The 24,078-nt window shown below is 45.7% G+C and overlaps 1 protein-coding gene across 1 annotated transcript in view; it reads right to left on the minus strand.

Moving 5' to 3' along the window:
• DPP4 (dipeptidyl peptidase 4) overlaps nucleotides 1-24,078 on the minus strand; it is an 81,733-nt gene that overhangs the window by 52,210 nt on the left and 5,445 nt on the right. The window contains exons 3-5 of the mRNA XM_056861178.1: nucleotides 18,225-18,312; nucleotides 3,153-3,278; nucleotides 102-193 (exon numbers count right to left, since the gene is read on the minus strand). Of these exons, the coding sequence (XP_056717156.1) occupies nucleotides 102-193; nucleotides 3,153-3,278; nucleotides 18,225-18,312 (306 nt within the window). The remainder of the gene's footprint in view (nucleotides 1-101; nucleotides 194-3,152; nucleotides 3,279-18,224; nucleotides 18,313-24,078) is intronic.

Below are 24,078 nucleotides of genomic sequence, written 5' to 3' on the forward strand. Positions count from 1 at the left end.
AAAGAGCGTTAAAAACGAGAACACCATAAATACATATAATAGAAGGAAATGTTCAATCTAGAGAAAAGGGGTGAAACATGCAGTATTTAGGGGAAACTTACTAATGTGTCATTTGAGAGGATTTCAGCGACAGTTCCATCATCAACGTTGAAGAGAAAGACATTGCTCTGCCTTGTGTGGAGATATTGGTTTTCTAAGAAAGAGCAATTGTTCAATAATACAGTAAAAAAAAAATCCACAAACATTTCCTGCAGTTATTTTTCTGACGTATTTATTTATTTAAAAATATGTATATCCTACTTTTCTACCAGTCAATGTGACGAAAAACTAGTTTATATAAAGTTAGAAACCGGTAGCAGATATAAGAGGAGAGTGTTACGGATTCCGTGGACTGCCAAAAAAACAAATCAGTGGGTTATAGATCAAATCAAGCCTGAACTGACCCTAGAAGCTAAAATGACTAAACTGAGGCTATCGTATTTTGGTCACGTCATGAGACGACAAGTCACTGGAAAAGACAGTCATGCTAGGAAAAGTTGAGGGCAGCAGAAAAAGAGGAAGACCCAACAAGAGATGGATTGACTCAATAAAGGAAGCCACAGATTTGCAAGATCTAAGATAGGACATTCTGGATGACTTTCATTCATAGGGTCGCCATGAGTTGGAAGCGACTTGACGGCACTTAACACACACACACACACAGCAGATATAAACAATAGGAAGCAAGCCACAGACTTCTCTCAGGGGCTACCAAAGGCACAATGAAAGAGCTCTGCTATACTGGGCCGCTGGAGCCTGTGCAAGGTTGAAGCCTTCCTTGTATCCTTGGGAAGCCCACAGCACAGGAGCAGCCATAAAAAAAGCCTGAGCAGTGACAGTTCTTATTGACCTAAGTGGGGGACCTACCAGCTATCCCTGGTCCGGTGAATGGAACTGCCTCATGGGTACATATGGGTGGAGGCAGCTCTAGTAGATATGAGATTTCCAAATCACGAAAGGCTATGGCTTAGAGCATAGTGGCTAACAGCATGGGACAGCTCTGCAGTGGCTGACCTCATCTCTCCATGGTCAAAAACAGAAAGGTGGCATTTGGTGGTGGGGTCTCGACACTCCGTCTGGTGTGTGGGGTCCTATAGACAGCAATTCTCTCCCCGATGCTTTTTAACACCTATATGTGTCACCTCGCCCAGCTAGTCAGGAGTTTCGGGCTAGGTTACCATCAATATGCTGATGACACCCAGCTGTTTCTGCTGGACGGCTGGCTGGACACCACCCAGAACAGCTGGTTGGGTGTCTGGAGGCTGTGGCTGGATGGTTGAAACAGAGCCACCTGAAATTGAACCCATCGAAGATGGAGATCTTGTGGCTGGGTTGGTCAGGTTCAGGTGGGGAAATTCGGCTTCCCAATCTTGACTGGGTATAGCCGATACTAGTGCCCTCTGTCAAGAGTTTGGGAGTGACACTGGATGCCTCTCTTTTGTTGGAGGCCCAGGTCATGAATACAGCTCGGTTGGCCTTTTTTTCATCTCCGCCAAGCCCAACAGCTGATTCCCTACCTGTCCTGTACTGACATGGCTACAATGATCCATGCAACGGTCACCTATAGACTGGACTACAGTAACTCGCTCTACGCAGGGCTACCCTTAAGTTTGGCTCCAGATTGAATGCCAGATCATGTTCAAGGTTCTGGTATTAACTTTTAAAGCCCTAAACAGTCTGGGATCAGCATACCTGCAGGACTGCCTCTCCTGGTACTCCCCTCAGAGAGCACTGCACTCATCAGAGAACAACCTGCTGGTAGTCCCTGGCCCTAGAACCATCCGGCTGTCCTCAACCAAGGCCAGGGGTTTTTCAGTTCTGGCCTCAGCCTGGTAGAACTCTCTGATGAATGAGACCTGTGCCCTGTGGGACTTAGCCCAGTTCTGCAGGACATGTAAGACGGAGATGTTTCCCAGAATGTCGGCTCGGGGACTTGCACCAGGAGAATGCTGGTGGGAGGCTTAACCAGTGTCAGAGGGCCACACTGCCGCTGTGGTCCAGAGGAGCCGGGGTCCGGGTCAGTTTTCATGGTGCAAGTGGCTGGAGTAGAGGTCATGCTGCCTCCTAAGCCAATTTGCCCCCCCTCAGGAATGTGCCCTTACTCTCATTTAAACTCATTGATTGCCGTGAAGAACAACAGTGCCATTCTAAGCGGGTCTACTCAGAATCCTAGTCTGGTCTGTTCAGTTGGGCTTACTCTGAGGAAAGTATTCTCAGGATTTTGCTGCAAAACCACTTCACTAAACAACCATACGTCGGGTGAGCATCTTCTCTATTTCAGTCAATTCTCTTGATTGTTTCCCACAAGCCTTTTAATGTGGCGGCTGTCCCCTGTTCTGATCTCAAACCTTTTCTTTTGTTTGTTTGGGTGGAGTGCTACAGGACTGGCGCAGGGCTGGTGACATCAAATTGTAATTCCCAGAGGGCGATATAATAATGCAGGTATACACACGCTAACACTATGAGCTGGGAGAGAATTCTTGGGAAACAGACAAGCTTTTCCTGAATGCTTGCCAAAAGAAAAGCTCATACATACTAAGCTAAGGTGAGTTAAGTCAAATTTAGGATATCAAAAAAAAAAAGAGATGAGATAGAGGGGATTTAGTAGATGGGGCACTTTACAACCTATAACATGTGTAGTAGAACTCATATTATCTGTCTACTGCACCCACTCACAAAAGGGCTGACAGTCCATTTAGGGATTTGTAGCTAATAAAATGGACTAATGAGGGGCATGACAGAGGGCATAACTTTATGTATAGCATAGAGAAAGTTGATCAAGATAACCTTTTCTCACATTCCCCATGTCATGATACTAGAATTTAGGGGTAACCCCCCCCCCCGCCATAAAATTGCTGGACTGTAGATTCAGAACAGGCAAAAGGAAGCACTTCTTCACACAACACAACACTGCTCCGGGTTCCCATGGTGGACAATGTAATAATGCATTATTTGTAAAGCCATGAGGAACACACACCTGGGAGCAAGACCCCTAGGCACATGTTTACAGATATGTTGAAAATACCTTTTCTTTTTTAGTATTTTGTGAAACAGCTTAAGGCTCACTAGCCAATATAGGCAGCGAAAGCATTCTAGACACGTATGCTGGTTACCTGAAATCCACTTCAAATTGTATGATTTGTATTGCAGACTGTCATCCAAGTAATCCTGTAGAGTAAACGTCCTGCGAGGGTCAGGTGCAGAGTTATCTGTTAGAACAAAGGGGGGAAAAGGCAAGACTGCTTGATGTTGAATAGATCTAGGCTACCTTATATTCCAATACACAGTTTGCAAGTAAAGCGCCTGGATAACCCTTTATGCTATTTTTACACTTGCATGTTTAGGGTCAGTAAATTTGTTTGCAATATCGGTGTGGTTCCTTGTGGATTTTTTTTTTTTTTTTTTTGCTTTCAAAGTACTCATTAAAGGTAGAAAGAAAAAAAAACACCATAGATTTATTTCTCTTTTATTCTGATCCTTGGGCAGTAAAACCACCTGCCATATCTTGATGATAAGGCAAAAAATGTGAAGTGCAGGCTAATAAGTACACAACTCTTTTGAAGTACTAAAGGCTATTTCTACTTTGGACTAAGAACAAGTACAGCACAGCACAACACACCCAGTCATTTACATACTGCCTTCCCACACTTTATCCTTCAGAATAAAAGGGTAAATACACTGAGGTTTTGAAATGCCTTCTGCTGAGCGTTCATGCGTACTGTATGCTTCTTTAAAAAATAATAAAGCAGGGCTATGAGGCAGAATAATTATAGGTTTGGAACAGACTGGATATATTGCAATGAAGTGCTTTATTTAGCAGATTTTTATCCTGCCTATCTATTATAAATAGCTTCTGGAGCTACGTGACAAAAATAGCCATTGAGACATTATCATACAGATTGATTATCCCTTATTCGAAATGCTTGGGACCAGAAGTTCCGTATTTCGGATCTTTCCATATTTTGGAATAGTTGTATATACATAATGAGATTTCTTGGGGATGGGACCCAAGTCTAAACATGAAGTTCATTTACATTTTATATACACCTTATACACATAGCCTGAAGGTAATTTTATACAGTATTTTAAAAATATTTGGGCATGTGAGGAATCGTGGGCAACTTGCCATTGACGAGAAGAAGAAGAAGAAGAGTTGGTTTTTATATACTCTACCACTTAAGGAAGAATCAGACCAGGTGACAATCACCTTCCTTTACCCTCCCCACAACAGACACCCTGTGAGGTAGGTGGGGCTGAGAGAGCTCTAAGAGACTAGCCCAAGGTCACCCAGATGGATTCATGTGTAGGAGTGGGGAAACCAACCAGGTTCACCAGATTAGCCTCCGCCACTCATGTGGAGGAGTGGGGAATCAAACCCGGTTCTCCATATTAGAGTCCACCGCTCCAAACCGACCTTGACCACTGCACCACGCCGGCCTGCACAGATGCCATTTTATTACCATTTGTGGGTGCTCAAAAAGTTTTGAATGTTGAAGTATTTTAAATATTGGATTTCTGGATAAGGGATACTCGAACCAGTACTATGAGTATATAAAGAATACATGGTCACTCTTGAAGATACATGGAAACAGACCCATTATTTTCTCCTTCTCAGAACCTGTAAGTAGTTTAGAAATGGTTTCCTGAGAGGCTGTAGACCAGGGATGGGGAACCTCAGGCCCGGGGGCCGTATGCGGGCCCCCGAGGACATTTTTTGTGGCCCTCGGGAGCTCCGGGGCCCCACCGTGGAGGCGCAGCATAGGACAGCCCTCCCTGAGGGTGTTCCTGGGGCCATGGCTTGCAGGGGTGCTGCAGTGCCCTTTGGACCTCCTCTCGCCAACTGACGGCTGTTGGTCGGCAAAAGGAGGGGGAGGGACGCTTCCCCCAAGGTTGCCCCCTATAGCCACAGCATGCAGGAACACCGGGGCACACTGTAAGCCCCTCTTGCTGCCTGTCGGCTGTTGAGCAGCGAGGGGGGGGAAGAGGCCCGCAGCTCCCGGCGGCAGAGCATGCGTGCAGGAGCCGATCCGGCTTCAGGGGGCCTTTTGTGGATTCTGGGGCGGGGAGGACATGGAGCCTGGGGCCAGGTGGTGTGGGGCCGGCGGGTGTGTGTGTGGAGGGGAAGGCTTTCTCTCTCCCTCTCTTTCTGTCTCTTTCTTTGTCTGTCTCCTTCCATCCTTTCTTTCTCCCCCTCTTTCCATTTCTTTCTCCCTCTCTCCCTTTTCCTCTTTCTCTGTTTTCCTACCTTCCTCCCTTGCCGATCAATCGCGGGCTTCACCTCCCTGGCGCCTCGTTTGCTCGGGGCCCACCGCTGGCTGCCCTCCCGCCTGGGAGGGGGGGAGGACCGGGGGAGCCCTCCAAGCCTTCTCTGCATGGCCTCCCCTGGGGTTGCCAGCCTCCAGGTGGTGGCCGGAGCCTCTCACCCCCCCCCCACGGGAGATCTACACCTGGTATGGCCCCCGAATGATGTTATAAATGTGCAAATGGCCCTTGGCAGGAAAAAGGTTCCCCACCCCTGCTGTAGACTAACTGTGCAATCCTGAAGGGGAGGGGGAGCCACGTAGGAGCCGGCATGACCCCAGTGTCAGCGTCCGGGCCACTTGCGCTGTCCAAAGTGGCACAGACACCAGCGCAGGGTGACTGATGCCGGATCTGGGGAGCAACGCAGCAGCGCAAGCCTTGAGTGCCAACACTGCCTCCCTCGCAGCATTTTTCCGACACGAATGCTCACGCTGGCATCCAGGAGGCGTTCCTGGAGGCAGAGCTTCCTCTAGGCAGCTTCCAAAGCCCTTTCAGGCAGGGAACACCCCTTTTTGCAGGCGTCAAGTTATGCCTGCAAAAAGGTGGCGTAGCCCTGTGCAGTTCTATGAGGAGCTCCACAGGGTTTTCTTTTAAAGTGCCTTTTCCAGCTTGCAGCACTGGCAGCAAGCTGCTCTGGAGGTGGCATGGGGTGGCACCATCCCTGGGCACCCTCCAACTACCCCCCCTTCAGGATTGCTCTGAAAAAGCTGGACAAATATGAGATGAACAGGGCCAGCATGGTGTAGTGGTTAAGAGTGGTGGTTTGGAGCGGTGGACTCTGTCCTGGAGAACCGGGTTTGATTCCCCACTCCTCCACATGAGCAGCAGACATTAACCAGGTGAACCGGGTTGGTTTCCCTACTTCTCCACATGAAGCCAGCTGGGTGATCTTGGGCTAGTCACAGTTCTATTAAGAGCTCTCTCAGCCTCACAGGGTGCCTGTTGTGGGGAGGGGAAGGGAAGGTGACTGTAAGCTGGCTTGAGTCTTCCTTAAGTGGTAGAGAAAGTTGGCATATAAAAACCAACTCGTCATCTTCTTCTTCTTCAATCCTAAATATGTCTATTCAGAATCCTACTCAGGTCTATTGAGCAGAGCTTATTCCCAAAAAAGTGTTCTTAGGATTGCACTGTAATTATCCCTATAACACTATACATTGCAGTGTGTAATTAATTCAGCAGCATTATTTGGACTCTTTGTATTATGCTTAGTCTAAAACACAGTCCATCAAATATTCAGCCTATGATCCTCTCAGCTGCTCTGCTGTGCTTGAAGCATTAACCAGAACTATCTCAGTTGTAGAATGCGCTGATTGACTTTTGCCCATTTTTGCACAGCGCTGCAAGGCCGCCCGGCATCAGTCAGGCAGATGTCCAGCGTTCTAGCACTATCATATGCTAGCAACAGAACAACCATTTCCACAAGAAAAAGAAAGGTTGCCTAGCAACATTCCATCTTATCAGTTGCCCATGTGCCGGAATCATAAGACCCTACAGAATGCTTTTGAAATGCCTAAAAACAGGGATGCCATGAAAGCTGAATACCCCAGTTTGTAACTCTGCCTGTGGGGAATATTCCATTATTTATGCAATCCTTTTATGCCACGCTAGCCCTATTTCAGACTCTCTGGTAACAAAGAGGAAAGTGACTCATCAGCTTAGCAAAACTTGTACAAGCAAGCTTGTGATTTACCTGGACATCACAATAGTAGTCATCAAGTGATCTTTTGATATCCTTAGGGCTGGCCCCTGCCATAAAGAAGGCTGAGATGCCTCTCGCATTTGAAAAGCAGAAAAGGGTAAGTTGTTTAATTGCATATTATATTTATGCAATCACAGAGGGTGCCTTTAGCTTTTCTGCTTCAGGAACCAAAACATTTTGGACTGTCTGTGCTATAATTTTGTTCCTGGCAACAGGTACATTCCTCCTCCAGCATTCCAAAGTATGACCCAGCAGCCTTGCTAAAGCTCAGCAGGTCTGGCTTTGGTAAGACTTCCAAGGAACTTTATGTATATCACCTTGAGTTTTATGTTGGAAAAAGGGCACTAATATCAATAAATAACAATAATTCATTACATAGAACTGATTGACTTTCTGCAGTCGTTACTGCTGTATAAACACATGCAGTTCAGTTCCTCTTACATAGTAATACCTTAGCGGTTTTGTCCTAACATAAATGTCAAGGCCATAGTGATTTTTATGTTATTTATTTCAAGTGAATCTACCAACAAAGCAACCCTAGACAGCTGTGAATGCGTGTTAAGAGCCGTCAAGTTGCCTCCAACTCATGGAGACCCTATGAATCAGTGTAATTAACAGCCTTTCTCAGGTCTTGCAAAATGAAGAAGAGTTGTTTTTTATAACCTGATTTTCTCTATTTTTTAAAGGAAACTCAAACTGGCTTACAATTGCCTTCCCTTCCTCTCCCCACAACAGACACCTTGTCAGTAGGTGGGGCTGAGAGAGTTCTGAGAGAACTGTGACTGGCCCAAGGTCACCCAGCAGGTTTCATGTGCAGGAGTGGGGAAACCAGCCTGGTTCGCCAAATCAGAGTCCACCGCTCATGAGTAGGAGTAGGGAATCACACCCAGTTCTCCAGATTAGAGTCCACAGTTCTTAACCACAACACCATGCTGGCTTCCTTTATAGCAGGGGTGGGGAACCTTTTTCCTGCCAAGGGCCATTTGCACATTTATAACATCATTCGGGGGCCATAACCAGGTGTAGATCTCCCGTGGGGGGGGTGAGAGGCTCCGGCCACCACCTGGAGGCTGGCAACCCCAGGGAAGGCCTGGAGGGCTCCCCCGGTCCTCCCCCCCTCCCAGGCGGGAGGGCAGCCAGCGGTGGGCCCCGAGCAAACGAGGCACCAGGGAGGTGAAGCCCGCGGTTGATCGGCAAGGGAGGAAGGTAGGAAAACAGAGAAAGAGGAAAAGGGAGAGAAGGAGAAAGAAATGGAAAGAGGGGGAGAAAGAAAGGATGGAAGGAGACAGACAAAGAAAGAGACAGAAAGAGAGGGAGAGAGAAAGCCTTCCCCTCCACACACACACCCGCCGGCCCCACACCACCTGGCCCCAGGCTCCATGCCCTCCCCGCCCCAGAATCCACAAAAGGCCCCCGGAAGCCCGATCGGCTCCTGCACGCATGCTCTGCCGCCGGGAGCTGCGGGCCTCTTCCCCCCCCCCCTCGCTGCTCAACAGCCGACAGGCAGCAAGAGGGGCTTACAGTGTGCCCCGGTGTTCCTGCATGCTGTGGCTATAGGGGGCAACCTTGGGGGAAGCGTCCCTCCCCCTCCTTTTGCCGACCAACAGCTGTCAGTCGGCGAGAGGAGGTCCAAAGGGCGCTGCAGCACCCCTGCAAGCCATGGCCCCAGGAACACCCTCAGGGAGGGCTGTCCTATGCTGCACCTCCATGGTGGGGCCCCGGAGCTCCCGAGGGCCACAAAAAATGTCCTCGGGGGCCGCATACGGCCCCTGGACCTGAGGTTCCCCATCCCTGCTTTATAGGGTAAATCCATCTCATATTGGGTCTTCCTCATGTCCTGTTGCCTTCAACTTTTCCTAGCATTATTGTATTTTCCAGTGAACTCCTGTCTTCTCATAATGTGACTGAAGTATGACAGCCTCAGTTTCATCATTTTAGCTTCTAGGGAAAGACTTGTTTTTTTGGCGATCCATGGTATCCATAACACTTTCTTCCAACACCACATTTCAAAGGACTCTACTTTCTTCCGGTCAACTTTCTTCATTGTCCAGTTTTCACACCCATGCACAGTAATAAGGAATCCTATGCCATGAATTAATTTGATCTTGGTTGCCAGTGACACATCCTTACACTTAAGAATCTTTTCTAGCTCCTTCATAGCTGCCCTTCCCATTCTCAATGTCCTTCTGATTTCCTGGTTGCAGTCTCCCTTTTGGTTGATGATGGAGCCAAGGAATAGATGGCACCTCTACTCAGAAGTAAGTCCTACCAAGTTCAGTAGGCCTATTCCCATACCAGTGGGCATAGGATTGTGGCCTTAAGAACATTACTTCCAAAAACTCTTGTCTTTTTCAGGGGAAAGTAATCCAAGAGATCTTTGAGCTATGTCTTTGATGTCTCTGTGTATCTTATGGGTAGCCTAATCTGCCCTTTTTATCACTCTTCCTTCTCTCCCTGCTTTTTTGCAGGTAAATGGATATTTATATGTGGAGGTAATTAAAAGAAGTTGTGTATGACATTCCTCTCCACCACAAAATACTCAAAGTACATGTTGTTCTATCTATTATTATTTCTCTTTTTACAGAATGCACATCAACTATTCACCACTTATAATTTACTTCTTGCTTTCCACACTTCTATAATCTCTTTGTACAATAAAGAAGTAGGGACATTTCTATGGTCAACTCCAAGCAGGATAACTAAGAACAAGCTAGCAACTGACATCTGAACTGTATTCTCCATGGAGAGATGAGAATGATCCATGGCGGAAAAATGCAAGGAGTATTCCAAAAGCTACTTTTCTTTTCCCTATGGAACCCATACTCAATATACAAACAGCAGACATAAAGCCATTGCTGGCATGCGCTTGCATTTCAGATGAGTCACCTGATTTTCTTTTGCAGGGTGAGATCCCTGCCATGTCCTAATGACATTGTCAACAGCTATAAGAAAGAGACAGCTACAAAGCTAGATAATCATTGGTATGTATAAGTAGTTTTCATGCAAAACAGGAAATATGGTACAATGGTAAATCATAATCTTTGCATATAAAAGTACCAGATTTATTCCTTGGAGTCTCAGGTACACCATCTTGGAACAGCTCCTACTGAGTCTTTGGAGAGCCATTGACACAACAGACAGCAAAGGAATAGATGGCTCATTATAAGGGTAATACTTTCCCTACACAATACTACATAGAGTATGTCCAGACCAGACCAGAAGTCCCCAACCTTTCTGAACCTGAGGGCACGTTTGCAATTCTGACATGGCATGGTGGGCGCAGCAACAAAATGGCTGCCACAAAACTGCTGCCACAAAAGGCGGAGCCAGCCTCAAAATGATTGCCACAGCTTAACAACAATAATACAGTGTGAATCCTTGTGCTGTGGTAGCTGCTGCAGCCAAAGCAACATTTTAAAAAAATCAGCACAGCCAATCAAATCTCCAATTGTCAATCAGAAGTCTTGCTGGGCAAAAGAAGCCTTGCTGGCCCCACTCATGGGAACCACTTTGGGAACCCCTGATCCCCAAATATGAATTTCAATGGATTTAGACTGAAGAAGAAGAGTTGGTTTTTATATGCCGACTTTCTCTACCACTTAAGAGAGAATCAAAACGGCTTACAATCACCTTACCTTCCCCTCCTCACAACAGACACCCTGTGAGGTAGGCGGGGCTGAGAGAGCTTTAAGAGAACTGTGACTAGCCCAAGATCACCCAGCTGGCTTCATATGGAGGAGTGGGGAAACCAACCTGGTTTACCAGATTCGCGACCGCCGCTCATGTGGAGGAGTAGGGAATCCAAACCTGGTTCTCCTGATCAGACTCCACCGCTCCAAAAGACGCTCTTAACCACTACACCATGGTGGCTCTCACTGGACTCACTCTTTCTAGGACTGGACTCTTTGTACTACCTGAGTCTTCTAAGTGAATTTAGAGATAATTTAATCTGCCTTCAGTATGCTGCAGTCTTAGAATACTCATGCAGTCTCCCCTGCAGTTATGTCAGCTATAGATATGATAAAACATAACAAGCTGTATTTCTCAGCCTTTGACACCAGTACAAACATGCCTCCACAGCCGTGTGTAGACCTGAAAATGTACAGTTCCCTTTAGTCATGCTAAACAATAATTCTCTCTAGATAGAAAGGAATTCTTAGATTACACCTTCCTTAACTTAAAAGCCTTTCAACCACAAACCCTAAGACATCCTCATTCATCAACCTTTTTTCTTGTTCACACGCCAGAACAGTAATTCCAAAACTATGTACTAGGCACTAATCTGCCATGAGAGAATGGCTGATGTGTTGCTAGAAACAATTAAATGATGTTTTCTTTTAAGCCCAAAGTATTGATCTACAAAGGATTTTGCCTGCTGTATATCTGAAAGATTGCTTCCTTCTACTAGCAAAGGCAGGTAATTCCGCTGTCTCTTTTCATTCGGTGTAATTAGGTCATTCAATGAATCTACGCAGAGTAGAGAGACAACAAATAAGGCTGCCAGTTACATCTCTGCACTTTTCTTAAAGAAGCAGACATTGCTTCTATGATTTTTGCAGTTTTATAACCCACAAAGTATTTTTTTTTTACATTTCATACAAAATCTAGAGCTTCTCTCAGGCTTTTAGAAATATCCCCCTGAACATAAGAACATAAGAAAGGCCCTACTGGATCAGACTAAGGCCCATCAAGTCCAGCAGTCTGTTCACAGTGGCCATCCAGGTGCCTCTAGAAAGCCACAACAAGATGACTGCAGCAGCACCATCCTGCCTGTGTTCCACAGCACCTAATATAATAGGCAAGCTCCTCTGATACTAGAGAGAATAGGTATGCAGCATGACCCTGACTATCCCTGGCCCCACTGTGTGGAGTTTTTGATCCACACTCTATGGCCCAGTTCAGAATTAGATATAGGAATAATGATGGCAACCAAGAAGACTCCAAATAAAATGTCACAAATTTATGTGATCTTAATCAACTCCTTTCTATTCTCCAAACGCTGAGCTAATATTTGATTAAATACAGCTTAAGAATTTAGCGATCATTTCAAATAAGGCTTTTATCACAGAGGACTTTGACCCTACTTAAGAGTCACACGTTTGTTAAGAAAGAAGTGCTCAAATGCGAAACCAAGCTTAACTACTTGGAAAACATTCATGTCCACTGTTTAACTTGCTGTTAGTTGCCTTGAATTTTACAAGATAGATGTGTGGCATAATTTTTGTAGAGAAATAAAATTTCCAGCCAGCGTATATGGGCAAGAGTCAATGTCCATAATGAGGAGAATATCAACAATTACAAAAGAATGCTGACACTCCCCAAACTGCAGATCTCCATCGCCCATGCCAGCAACTGGAGTGATGCCCCTGTGTAGTAACAGCCCTCACACCCAGGCCTTCCATATATGTGTGTGTGTGTGTGTGTGCCGACAAGTCACAGCTGACTTATGGTGATCCCATAGGGTTTTCAAGGAAAGAAACATTCAGAGGTGGTTTGCCATTGCCTGCCTCTGTGTGGGCTGAGAGAGTTCTGAGACAACTGTGACTGGCCCAAAGTCACCCAGCAGGCTTCATGTGGAGGAGTGGGGAATCGAACTCAGTTCTCCAGATTAGAGTCTGCCACTCTTAACCACTACACCACGCTGGCTCTCGAGGCATTCCATGTGCCCCCCTAATCGTTAGTACAATGGGATGCAACACAAGACAGAGATTTTTTAGTGGTGACATCTGCTCCTGAGGGAGGGGGGGTCACAAGAGTCCTTTATTGATAAGTGTTTAGGAAACAGGTGAAGGCCATTCAGTTTTCAGTTGCTTATGGACCAAAGTTTATTCGTGGCAGGACAGAAGGCAGAAGTTTTATGCCAGTGATCTTCAGAGGGTCAGAACCCTCTGGTGGTTCAGAGCCCCACCTGTTGTGTCACCTGTCACTTTTGTTGCTTTTTGAAAGGACCTACCACTAAGGCATACGCATAGAGGACAAGGGTGCCATGCCCATTCTCTCTTCGCACACCAGCAGGATGGTGAGGAGAGATCACTCGGCGGTGGCAAGGGTTCTCTTTTAGCATAGGATAGTCCAGAGCTCCTCCTCTTCCCGTCACATGATTCTGATGCCTTGTGCCTGAAACTCAACAGGTCCCTGCTGCCACTTGGGGATTAAAAGTGGGTCTCATATCTCAATGAAAACCACTGGTTTATGCAATACAATTTCTAGAGGCAGTAGCTGTGTCAGTCTGCCTCGTAGCAATTTTAAATGCTGTTTTAAATGGTTTTATTGATTAAATGGGTTATTATTCCCCTGTAAGCTGCTCTGAGCTTGGTCTCGGCCGGGGAGAGCGGGGTATTAAATTGAAACAATCAATCAATCAATGAAGTAAAATGAATGAAGTTGAAAAGAGCTTCATAGGTAGGGTTGCCAGGTCCCTCTTCACCACTGGCGGGAAGGTTTTGGGGTGGAGCCTGAGGAAGGCGGGATTTGGGGAGGGGAGAGACTTCAATGTTATACAGTCCAATTGCCAAAGCGGCCATTTTCCCCAGGTGAACTGATCTCTATCAGCTGGAGATCAGTTGTAATAGCGGAAGATCTCCAGCTACTACCTGGAGGTTACAAAGCAAAATAAGAGTCACCCAGTGCTGTATTGAAAGATACTCAATCAAATAAACAGCACACTCAATATTTTAAGGCAAACATAATGTGTATTTATATAGAAGTGACAAGAATAAAGGAACTACCTAACTAACTATCGATACACATGCAATTCGTAAACAAACACGTAGTTGTACTGAACAAAAATATGTACAATTATATACAATGAACAAAGTTGTCCCACAGCACACTAATATAGAATCTCAGTACAAAAGGTGATAAGCCGTGTATGGACTTGACAAGCCTCAAAAGCACGGTAAATATCTTTAGTTTCACTTTCACTTTATTCTTGTCACTTCTATATAAATACACTTTATGTTTGCCTTAAAATATTGAGTGTGCTGTTTATTTGATTGACTACCTGAAGGTTGGCAACCCTATTCATTGGCTCTGTTTTAAATAATCCAGTGATTTCAAGATCATTACAGAGGTCATACATATGTCTTGTAGTCAGCAGTATCTTTTCATCCAGTTAAACAGGGATTTAATCCTTGCTAATGGTTACATTTTTCTTTCATTCAAGGAACACTCTGCTGATGCAAGATGCTTTTACAAGGAGGAAACCATCACCGTTGAAAGAAAGGTGTTACAGTATCCAAACCAATGTCAACATCATGTATCTGATCATAATGGGACTGTAAAGGTCACCCAGGGCCAAGGTATACATAACCTCAAGTTCTCAGAAAAATATAACATTAACCCTGTACACACACCCCAAAAGTAAATAGTGAAGTTGGTATACAAGCAGTAGGCCTATGTGGGGGGCAACATCTCGGATTGTCAAGCAACCCAAGATTGCTTCCCAATAACAGGAAAAAGGGGTAGAGGCAATCAGCTGGTGGAAGAGAACAGCCCGGTCGATAGCAAGGGAGGAGAAATAGGGCAGGTGGACAAGGAAGGACAATGGATGATGAAGCAGATGGGCAAGGAGAAAGGGGGGAAGAAACCTGGGTGGGTGGCTGAAAACTGAGAGTGGACCATTGAACAAGTAGAGGCACTAGAAGAAGAGAAGAAGCAGAGACCAGAGAAGACAGGATGGGAGCTCCTCTCCCCTGCAAGGTCTTCCACTCACAAAACATCTTAAAATATTTACATGCTGCTTTTTGCCACACTGCCACCATACAGCCTACAAAATTATGCAACTAGATACAACCATGAATAAAAACATCTAAATACAATCTTAGAAACCACCAAAACAATACACAATGGTTCAGCCCAAACAGAAGTACATTAATGCAATTCCACTTAACGTAAATACCTGTCCAAAAAAGTAATGTTTATACTGTTCTGCTTAATCTAGCAGAGAAGTTGCCAGGTGTGCCTTACAAAGGCAGGCATTCAACAATCTTGCTGCTGCCATAATGAAAAATCTATCATGTTTCTCCACCAAACCTCTGTGAGCAAAAGGACACGTAGCAGAGTATCATCTGATGACATTAGTGCACGGGCAGGTTCATATTATGGAAGATGGTCCTGTGACTTACCCTAAGAAACAGCATTTTGAACAAACTATATTTAAAAACAAAATTTCAAAGGAAATCCCACATAATAGATTGTTGTGTGTGTAAAGTGCCGTCAAGTCGCAGCCGACTTATGGCGACCCCTTTTGGGGTTTTCATGGCAAGAGACTAACAGAGGTGGTTTGCCAGTGCCTTCCTCTGCACAGCAACCCTGGACTTCCTTGGTGGTCTCCCATCCAAATACTAATCGGGGCTGAACCTGCTTAGCTTCTGAGATCTGACGAGATCAGGCTAGCCTGGGCCATCTAATCTAGAAGTTACTATTGCGTGTGCCACTTAAGTATTTGCTCATAGACACAGTCTGCCTAGTAAACGTCGGGATGTGACGTCACCCCGTGGGTCAGTAATGACCCGGTGCTTGCACAGGGGACTACCTTTACCTTTAATAGACACATAGGAAGAGATCTCCTCATACTTTGGAGGAAAGGGCCTTTAAAGCCTGCTTTTCCTTTTCTAAGCTGATTGAGCCATCTGCTACCTAGAATAGGAAGAGACTTTAGTTCAGGTAAACCACCACACCCCAGGAATCTCATATAGGTACCAGGGTGCAATGCCTCATAACTGGAACCCTATGTATGTAGAAATTTTACGAGATTTGATTTGGTGCATCCTGGTACCTATAGGTAGCCAGACAGTGCAAAACCTTTAGTTAATACTGTCACCTGAATAATACAAATTACATTGCCAGGCCTTATATGTATGCATGCCCTGTCAGGTCACAGCCAATGTATGTTGACCCCAGCAAGGGGCTTTCAAGGCATGTGACAAGCAGAGGTGCTTTGCCATTGTCTTCCTTGGTGGTCCCCCATCCAAGCACTGACCCTGTTTAGCTTCCAAGACCTTATGATTTTGAGCTATACCATGTCATTCCACATCCCATAGGCCTTTATAGGACTGGTCTAAATGAACAAATATTGTTCTGATTCATTATATTATTGTTCCCTATATATCCTAATCTTCCTTTACTGTCTGCTAGTAACGAAATCCGTCTCCTTTCATTCCAGATTGGCTACATACAGCTTTCTCTACTCTATAATTTTCACTGGGCAGAAAAGAGGATAAGCAATATAAGGCTTGTGGGTAGATATGTGCAATCAGATATTGCTGATCTAATAAAATATCTGATATTTCTAGTATCAGATCAGATTATCAATATCTGTTAGTGCAGGAAAGCATTCCCAATATTCCCAATTCTGATATTTTACTCCCACTAAATATTAGAATCAGAAAATGTCTCCAGGAGGCAAAAGGAATCCAGATGCCAGGGCTGCCACCCATTGACAGAGTGGCCCTTGTAGACTACTACAACTGTAGACTAGCTGATGTGTGCCTTTTCTCTCCCCTCCTTTCTCCTGCTGCCAGGGGGCGGGCAAGGAGGCAACACTTCACTGCAGGCATTTCAAAAATTGTTTTAATTTCATTTTATACTTCCCAAAAGAGCATGATAGTCATTTTCACTCAGTTTTGGGTGTACTGCTGTTATTCCAATATCCTGACATAACTTTCCAATACAATGACAATACTCCTGATACTTATTGAACATTGATGACTTCTTGACTTTCTAATATAGAATTAAAATTATAGTTTTTGAAATGCACACTGCTACTTGTGACCTGTATCTAGCCTCTAAAAGCTTTTCACAGAGGCCCTGAAACCTTATGCTGCAGCACTGTGGAAATTCATCTGTGATCGGTCAAAAACAGGAAATCTTCCTTTAGGAAAAGCGCTGGCAAAGCAAATCCAGCCCATGCTGAAATTTCTTTTGTTTTTCTATATACCAGAAGAGTCACGTTCCCTAAGATAATGTGTGTGTGTAAAGTGCAGTCATGTTGCAGCCGAATTATGGCATCCCTTTATGGGGTTTTCAAGGCAGAAGACTAACAGAAGTGGTTTGCCAGTGCCTTCCTCTGTGTAGCAACCCTAGTATTCCTTGGTGGTCTCCCATCCAAATTCTAACCAGGGCTGACTCTTCTGAGATCTGATGAGATCAGGCTAGCCTGGGCCATCCAGGTGAGGGCGCTCAGTACACTACATACTCACAAATTCCAGAACTACACAGAGGCCATGTATATTCTTGGAAGTTTGTTATTAGCAAATCCCTGACATTTGCTAAAATTTAAATATGCATGGTATAAATTTTAATGCGGACCTTTTACAGATGAAATTTCATGATATAGTTTCCAAAAAGATAGCCTCACCAGCCTATTTCGGTGGAGGGGGGAAGCAAGGAGCAAAGATCAACTGCAACTTAAATAACTTGATTTGTTATTGCAACATGATGAAAAAGTCAATGCTACAAAAAATATAGTGAGTTTGAGGGTTGCCTTAAGAGGGTGCAACAACACTCTTTCATCCATATGCACAGAGCAACAGACAGAATGAACTTCGGTCTCCGAATAACTGGCCCTAATCATTCTCTCCACTTGAACAACACAGAATTCTGTTTTAGAACCAGATTAATTGGCCTGGGGATAAATCTGTTTAAATGCAGATCTGCCCCATTCTCATAGAAAGAGGAAGTTTGAAGGCATCAGTTGTTAGTGGTTAAACAGGCTCACGCAGCTGCGAAGTGCAGAACCGTTTCCCTGCCCAACCTACCACTAATATCCTCTATCTCTCCAAGGACCTTTCTCCCAGGGGAGGTCACCTCTTGTATCAGGATGCAGCTTGATAAAAAGAAGCATTTGGGGAGGGGACAGGCAGCCGGGAGGCTTTACCCACATACGCCTTTTTGCTGTTAAAAATGGGATGCACCCTATTCTTTCTATGTGAAATCTTTAAACATTCAGACCTGCCATCTTCATGTCCAGTTTAGCCATCCAAAGGAAACCTTTCCTGAAGTCACTTAGCAGCACATTAACTTCCCAGGTTATACATTTAGGTAGCATCCTCCCCACCGAAAATACAATGTAGTCTCTGTTAACTAACATTGAGGCTTTGCATCTCTTGCTGGATAGCTTTTGATAGCTCTGTTTTTGTCATACTAGAGTCTGTTAAATAGATTATGAACCCTGTGGACTTACTTTGCTTTGTCAATAAAGCAACAGGAACAGCAATGACAGTAATAAGAACTGCAACCGCAAGAAATCCCAGCAGATATTTTGCGGCAGTCTGGAAGGAAACAAACCAAGGTTAGAAGCATGTTGTATATGTAAAATCCCATACATTTCCATGTGTGATAGGGAGCTAATGGCTGGCAGACCAAATCTAGTCCACAACTGACCTATTGCCCAACTGTGCCCATTCAATTAAGCTTTTTAAGCTTCAAGTTCAACCTTCTTGTAGCCCTGGTTTTTCTCATGGCCTCTTTCCCAGCCAATTCAATCCACTAATGGTCTGTGGCAATGAGTATCCATGAGTTCTATCCTGCTACTGCTGAAAGATTCAAGACAGAACATTTTTAGTGTGGTGAAGCACTCTGTCTGCACTGCATTGTAACCTACCTTTCTTGTCATGACAAGAACTCGGGGGAACGCAGCAAAAGACAACTGCGCATGACATTCACTGGCTGGTTCTCTCCGGTGCCACCAAAGCATCTGTGCAGAACCACTTTTCACTTTTAGAAGAACATTTCCTGTCTTCTGACTTTTTCTGTTCTTTTAAAAATACAGTGGAACACATCCTTCCTGAAGCGTTAGGGGGTAGGGGGAAAGGGTGACAGCTAAACCAGCATTTGATTTATCAGTATGTACATCTGTCATTTAAATTGTGGAGTGAGCAAAGGCAGAAGGAAGTGCTGTTTGCTCCACAATGGAAAAATATTTTCTCATGGATTCTATTTTTATATGATCAGACAGAAGTCAACTGGCACCTTAAAAGCCAACAAAATTCATTTCAGCCTAAACTTCTGCAAGTCAGAGCTCACTTCATCAAATGCATTAAGCATACATAGTTTTTTTTTGGCCATCAAGTGACAGCTAACTTATGGCAACCCCTTGGGGCCAATATGCTTTATCACTGGTTGATGGTATACACATCTATACAACATTAGAAATACATTACAAGGCTTCTGTGTAGGTCAATTCCAATAGTGAAATATCCAAGGTATACAACAATAAGTGACAACAGTCGACACAATATATAAGGTTATTGCTTTATAGCATACCCTTTATATGTATTTCTGGATGTGTCTTTATAATATTTGAAATTGTATATATGACCACTGAAGAAGGCCATACACGCCAAAACACGTATGGTTAATTAAAGGTAAAGGTAAAGGTCCCCTGTGCAAGCACCAGGTCATTCCTGACCCACTGGGTGATGTCACATCCCGACGTTTACTAGGCAGACTTTTTGTTTTATGGGCTGGTTTGCCAGTGCCTTCCCCAGTCATCTCCCTTTACCCCCAGCAAGCTGGGTATGGTTAATTACTAGTCATTAACAATGGTTTTTATCAGCAATAAAGTTGGAAAGTTAGTAACTATGCATATCTATTCTTTTTAATGATTAGGCCAATTGTTTCTGTGTACACTGTATAATAAATATTATAATTTTGTTATAATTTTAGCTCAACTTCAAGGGTCTTAGTTTAGTTCAGGTTGAGTTCCCCCCTTTTTTCCCCTTTTCGTTGAACCCCATGGGGTTTTCAAGGCAAGAGACATTCACAGGTGGTTTGCCATTGCCTGCCTCCACGTCACAATCCTAGTATTCCTTGGTCACCTCCAAGTACTGACGAGGGCCAACCCAGCTTAGTTTCCAAGATCTGATCAGATCAGGCTAGCCTGGGCTATCCAGGTCAGGGATACATCCATTGGATATATATTTATACTTAAAAGTTACAAGCAGCAGAAAAACAGGAGCGGAGAGATGTTACAAAGGTCAGAAACAATAATGAATCAAAACACAGTTAACTAATTTGGGATGGGCTCAGGTCATGGCTGGGTGTCTGATGAGGAGCTCCCTTCTATTACAACAGCAATTGTTTAAAATTAGAATTTGGAGCATGGTAGTTCTAAGCATTGAAAATCAAATGTCAACTCTCCCACTGCTCCCTTTGCTACCTCAGTAGGACCTCTGAGGACCAAACATTGCGCAGATATTATTTTCATCCAGTGCAATCACCCTCCCAAGTGTGAGCCTCAAAACCAAAAACACCGCTTTGCATACTGACATTTCTAAAGCAGCCTTGTTTCAGTTTCATATCTCTATGCATGTGATACATGCAGATCTCCAGGGCCCACCTGGAGGTTTGGCCCTTATTCCCCCCCCTTTTGGGGGGGGGGATCCGCCAGCACACCACCAACTACATAGGCAGACCCTGCATTTTTTTCCAGCCCCTGGGTCAAAATGTTTGCCTATCCTGCACTAGAAAGTCAGCCTACTTCTAATTTGAATTGGTAAGCTGTGATCCAAATGGTGAACACATTTCCACATACTTTCTTTTGTTTTTACTATCGTGTTTAGTGTTTAAACCTTTGTGTCTTGCTGTCAGTGGTTGAAACTTTGTCAGTTAACAAATAAACCGAACTAGGTTTGTGCTGAAGACTGCAGGCCTATACAGCATTAATACCTAAACCCCTGGCAATGTACTATGCACATCAGTCTACAAATCACATGATTTCAACGTACATTCTCTGAATCTAAGCTGTCTCTGGCTCATAGTTATGCCACAACAGATTTGTTAACCTTTAAGGTGCACGACACCTTATTTTTATTTTTTTGGCTGCTGCGGACCGACAGGCCTACCCATCCTGAACATACATTAAGTTTATTTCTGTGTAAAGCAGTATTCTGTGTTTAGAGACAGTGTACCACTAAGTACAAGATGTTGGAATGTTGCCTTCATGACTTGTGTGTGAGCTTCCTAGAGGCAGCTAGGGTTGCCAACTCTGGCTTGGGTAATTCTTGGAAATTTTGGGAGTGGATCCTGGAGAGAGACCTCAGTGGAGTCCCGCCTCCAAACCAGCCATTTCCTCCAGGGAAGCTGATCTCTGTCATCTGGAGATCAGTTGTAATTCCGGGAGATCTCCAGGGCCCACCTGGAGGTTGGTAACTCTGGACGAAAATTATAGGCTCATCAACAAATCCAAGGGGCTTTTGGTACTGCTTTTAATGCTTAATTTATGGATGTGTATTTTTTTTAAGTAAGAGTAGGGATTCAAATGGTGAGAGGGCTGTGGCTCAGTGGTAGAGCATCTGCTTGGCATGCAGAAGGTCCCAGGTTCAGTCCCCGGGTTCTCCCATTAAAGGGACTAGGCGAGTAGGTGATGTGAAAGACCTCAGCCTGAGACCCTGGACAGCTGCTGCCAGTCTGAGTAGACAATGGCCATTTATGCATAGATTTGCCACTCTCTAGATGCAAATTTTTCCCATCCAAATTCTCAAAACTCAAAAATAAGCCTCCCCGCCCCATGCAGAGTTTTGAGAATTCAGTTGGGGGGAAATGTGTATCTAGAGAGCAGCAAACCCAAGGCAAAACTCCCATGCATAAGTGGCCAATACTGGCGTTGATGGACCAAGGGTCTGGTTCAGTATAAGGCAGCTTCTAATTCCAGAGGTGGGAAGGAGGCTGCTTTAACAACCCAGGGGCTAGGAAGAGGGCACTCTGCACATGCTCAGAGGCGGCGCCAACTCCTAATTCCAGATGTGGGAAGGAGGCGGCTTTAACGATCCAGGGGCTAGGAAGAGGGCACTCTGCACGTGCTCAGAGGCGGCACCAACTCCTAATTCCAGACGCGGGAAGGAGGCGGCTTGAACGACCCAGGGGCTAGGAAGAGGGCACTCTGCACGTGCTCAGAGGGGGCGCCAACTCCTAATTCCAGACGTGGGAAGGAGGCGGCTTGAACGACCCAGGGGCTAGGAAGAGGGCACTCTGCACATGCTCAGAGGTGGTGCCAACTCCTAATTCCAGATGCGGGGAGGCGGCTTGAACGCCCCAGGGGCTAGGAGGAGGGCACTCTGCACATGCTCAGAGGCGGCGCACAACGGCGGGCCCGTCCGCGAAGCGCGGGGACGCGCGAAGCTCAGGGGGCCGAAGAGAGGTCGCGGCCGCCCCCCTGGCTCGTGCGCCGTCGTGCGCGGACCGCCGCGCGCCACGGGGAAAGACCCCGCAAGCGCGGGGGAGACCCGCCGGCTGGCAGAAAGAGAGGAGGAGGAGGAGGAGGAGGAGCCGCTGGACAGGGACGCGGTTCCCTTACTGACCTTCATCGCGGGAGGCTGCGGGCGAAGCCGGCGCCGCTCGGTCCCCTGGCGCGCAAAACCAAAAAAGTCTTCGGCACTCGGGCCGGGCGGGTCCGCAGCGCCCGGGCAAAAAGAGTTTTTGCGGCTTCGAGGGGGGGACAAAAAGCAAAACACAGCCCCGGGGCTGCCACCACCCGGAGGAAGCAGGGCGAGGGGCGCCACAGGAGGAGGCGGGGGAGCGCGCCGGCCAGGGGGAGGAGCCGCGAGGGGACAAGGTGTCGGGAAACGGCGGCGGGGGCGTGGAGGGGAAAGGCGGGGAAATGGGGGGGGGGAGAGAGGAGGGGGGGGCTTCCCCCAGAGGAGGGGGGGGCTTCCCCAACTCCTTGTCGAGCTCGTGGGCAGCCAGAGGGGGAAAGGGGAGCCTCGGCAATAATATCGGGATTAGCTCCGTTAGCAAAAGTTTATACAATTTATTTCTAGATGGGAGAGGGGGAAGTCATTTTACTGTTAAATTAGGGATAGTATTAGTTTTTTATTATTATTATTATTACTATTTAGTATTGGACGCAGTTTCTATGTTGAGATATTAAATGAAGAAAATAAAAAAATATTTTTTTAAAGAAAGAAAGAAAGAAAGAAAGAAAGAAAGAAAGAAAGAAAGAAAGAAAGGGGAGCCTCGGCCAAGAGGGCGGGGAGCGCCCAGGAAAGGGCGCGCGGAGGGCTGGAGCCTAACTGGGCGTGGTGCCTCACGCGGTGGTCGGCTGGTCTGTTTGGGCTCTCCCGTCGGAGAAAGGGGGCGGAAAGCCAGTGGTTTCCAGGTCAGGGAAATCAAGGGGGAAGGCGCGCTCCCAGGAGGAGAGTGGGACGGGTACCTTGGACGGCCAAAAAAAGACAAATCGGGGGGTTCTAGATCAAATCAAGCCTGAACTGACCCTAGAAGCTAAAATGACTAAACTGAGGCTGTCATACTTTGGACATATTATGAGAAGGCAAGAGTCACTAGAAAAGACAGCCAAGATCAAGTTAATTGATGCCGTCGTATTCCTGATTACTGTATATGCGTGTGGAAGCTGGACATTGAAGAAAGCTGATAGGAAGAAAGTCGATTCCTTTGAAACGTGGTGTTGGAGGAGAGGGTTACGGATCCCGTGGACTACCAAAAAAAAAACAAATCGGTGGGTTCTAGGTCAAATCAAGCCTGAACTGACCCTCGAAGCTAAAAACGACTACACTGAGGCTGCCGTATTTTGGTCACATTATGAGAAGGCAAGAGTCACTGGGGAAAGACAGCGAAGATCAAGTTAATTGATGTCGTCGTATTCCCGATTCCTGTGTATGCGTGTGAAAGCTGGACATTGAAGAAAGCTGATAGGAAGAAAGTGGATTCCTTTGAAATATGGTGTTGGAAGAGAGGGTTACGGATACTGTGGACTGCCAAAAAGAAAAACCCAAATCAGTGGGTTATAGATTAAATCAAGCCTGAACTGACCCTAGAAGCTAAAATGACTAAACTGAGGCTGTGGTATTTTGGTCACGTTATGAGAAGACTGGGAAAGACAGTCATGCTAGGAAAAGTGGAGGGCAGCAGGAAAGGAAGAAGGCCCAACAAGAGATGGGCTGACTCGATAAAGGAAGCCACAGCCTTCAGTTTGCAAGACCTGAGCAAGGCTGTCAAAGAGAGGACATCTTTGGGTCGCCATGAGTTGGAAACACTTGAGGACACTTAACACAAATACTCCTAGGGTTCAAAATATTGTC

Source organism: Euleptes europaea, chromosome 15 (genome assembly GCF_029931775.1).
Source record: "Euleptes europaea isolate rEulEur1 chromosome 15, rEulEur1.hap1, whole genome shotgun sequence".
Classification (NCBI taxonomy): Eukaryota; Metazoa; Chordata; class Lepidosauria; order Squamata; family Sphaerodactylidae; genus Euleptes; species Euleptes europaea.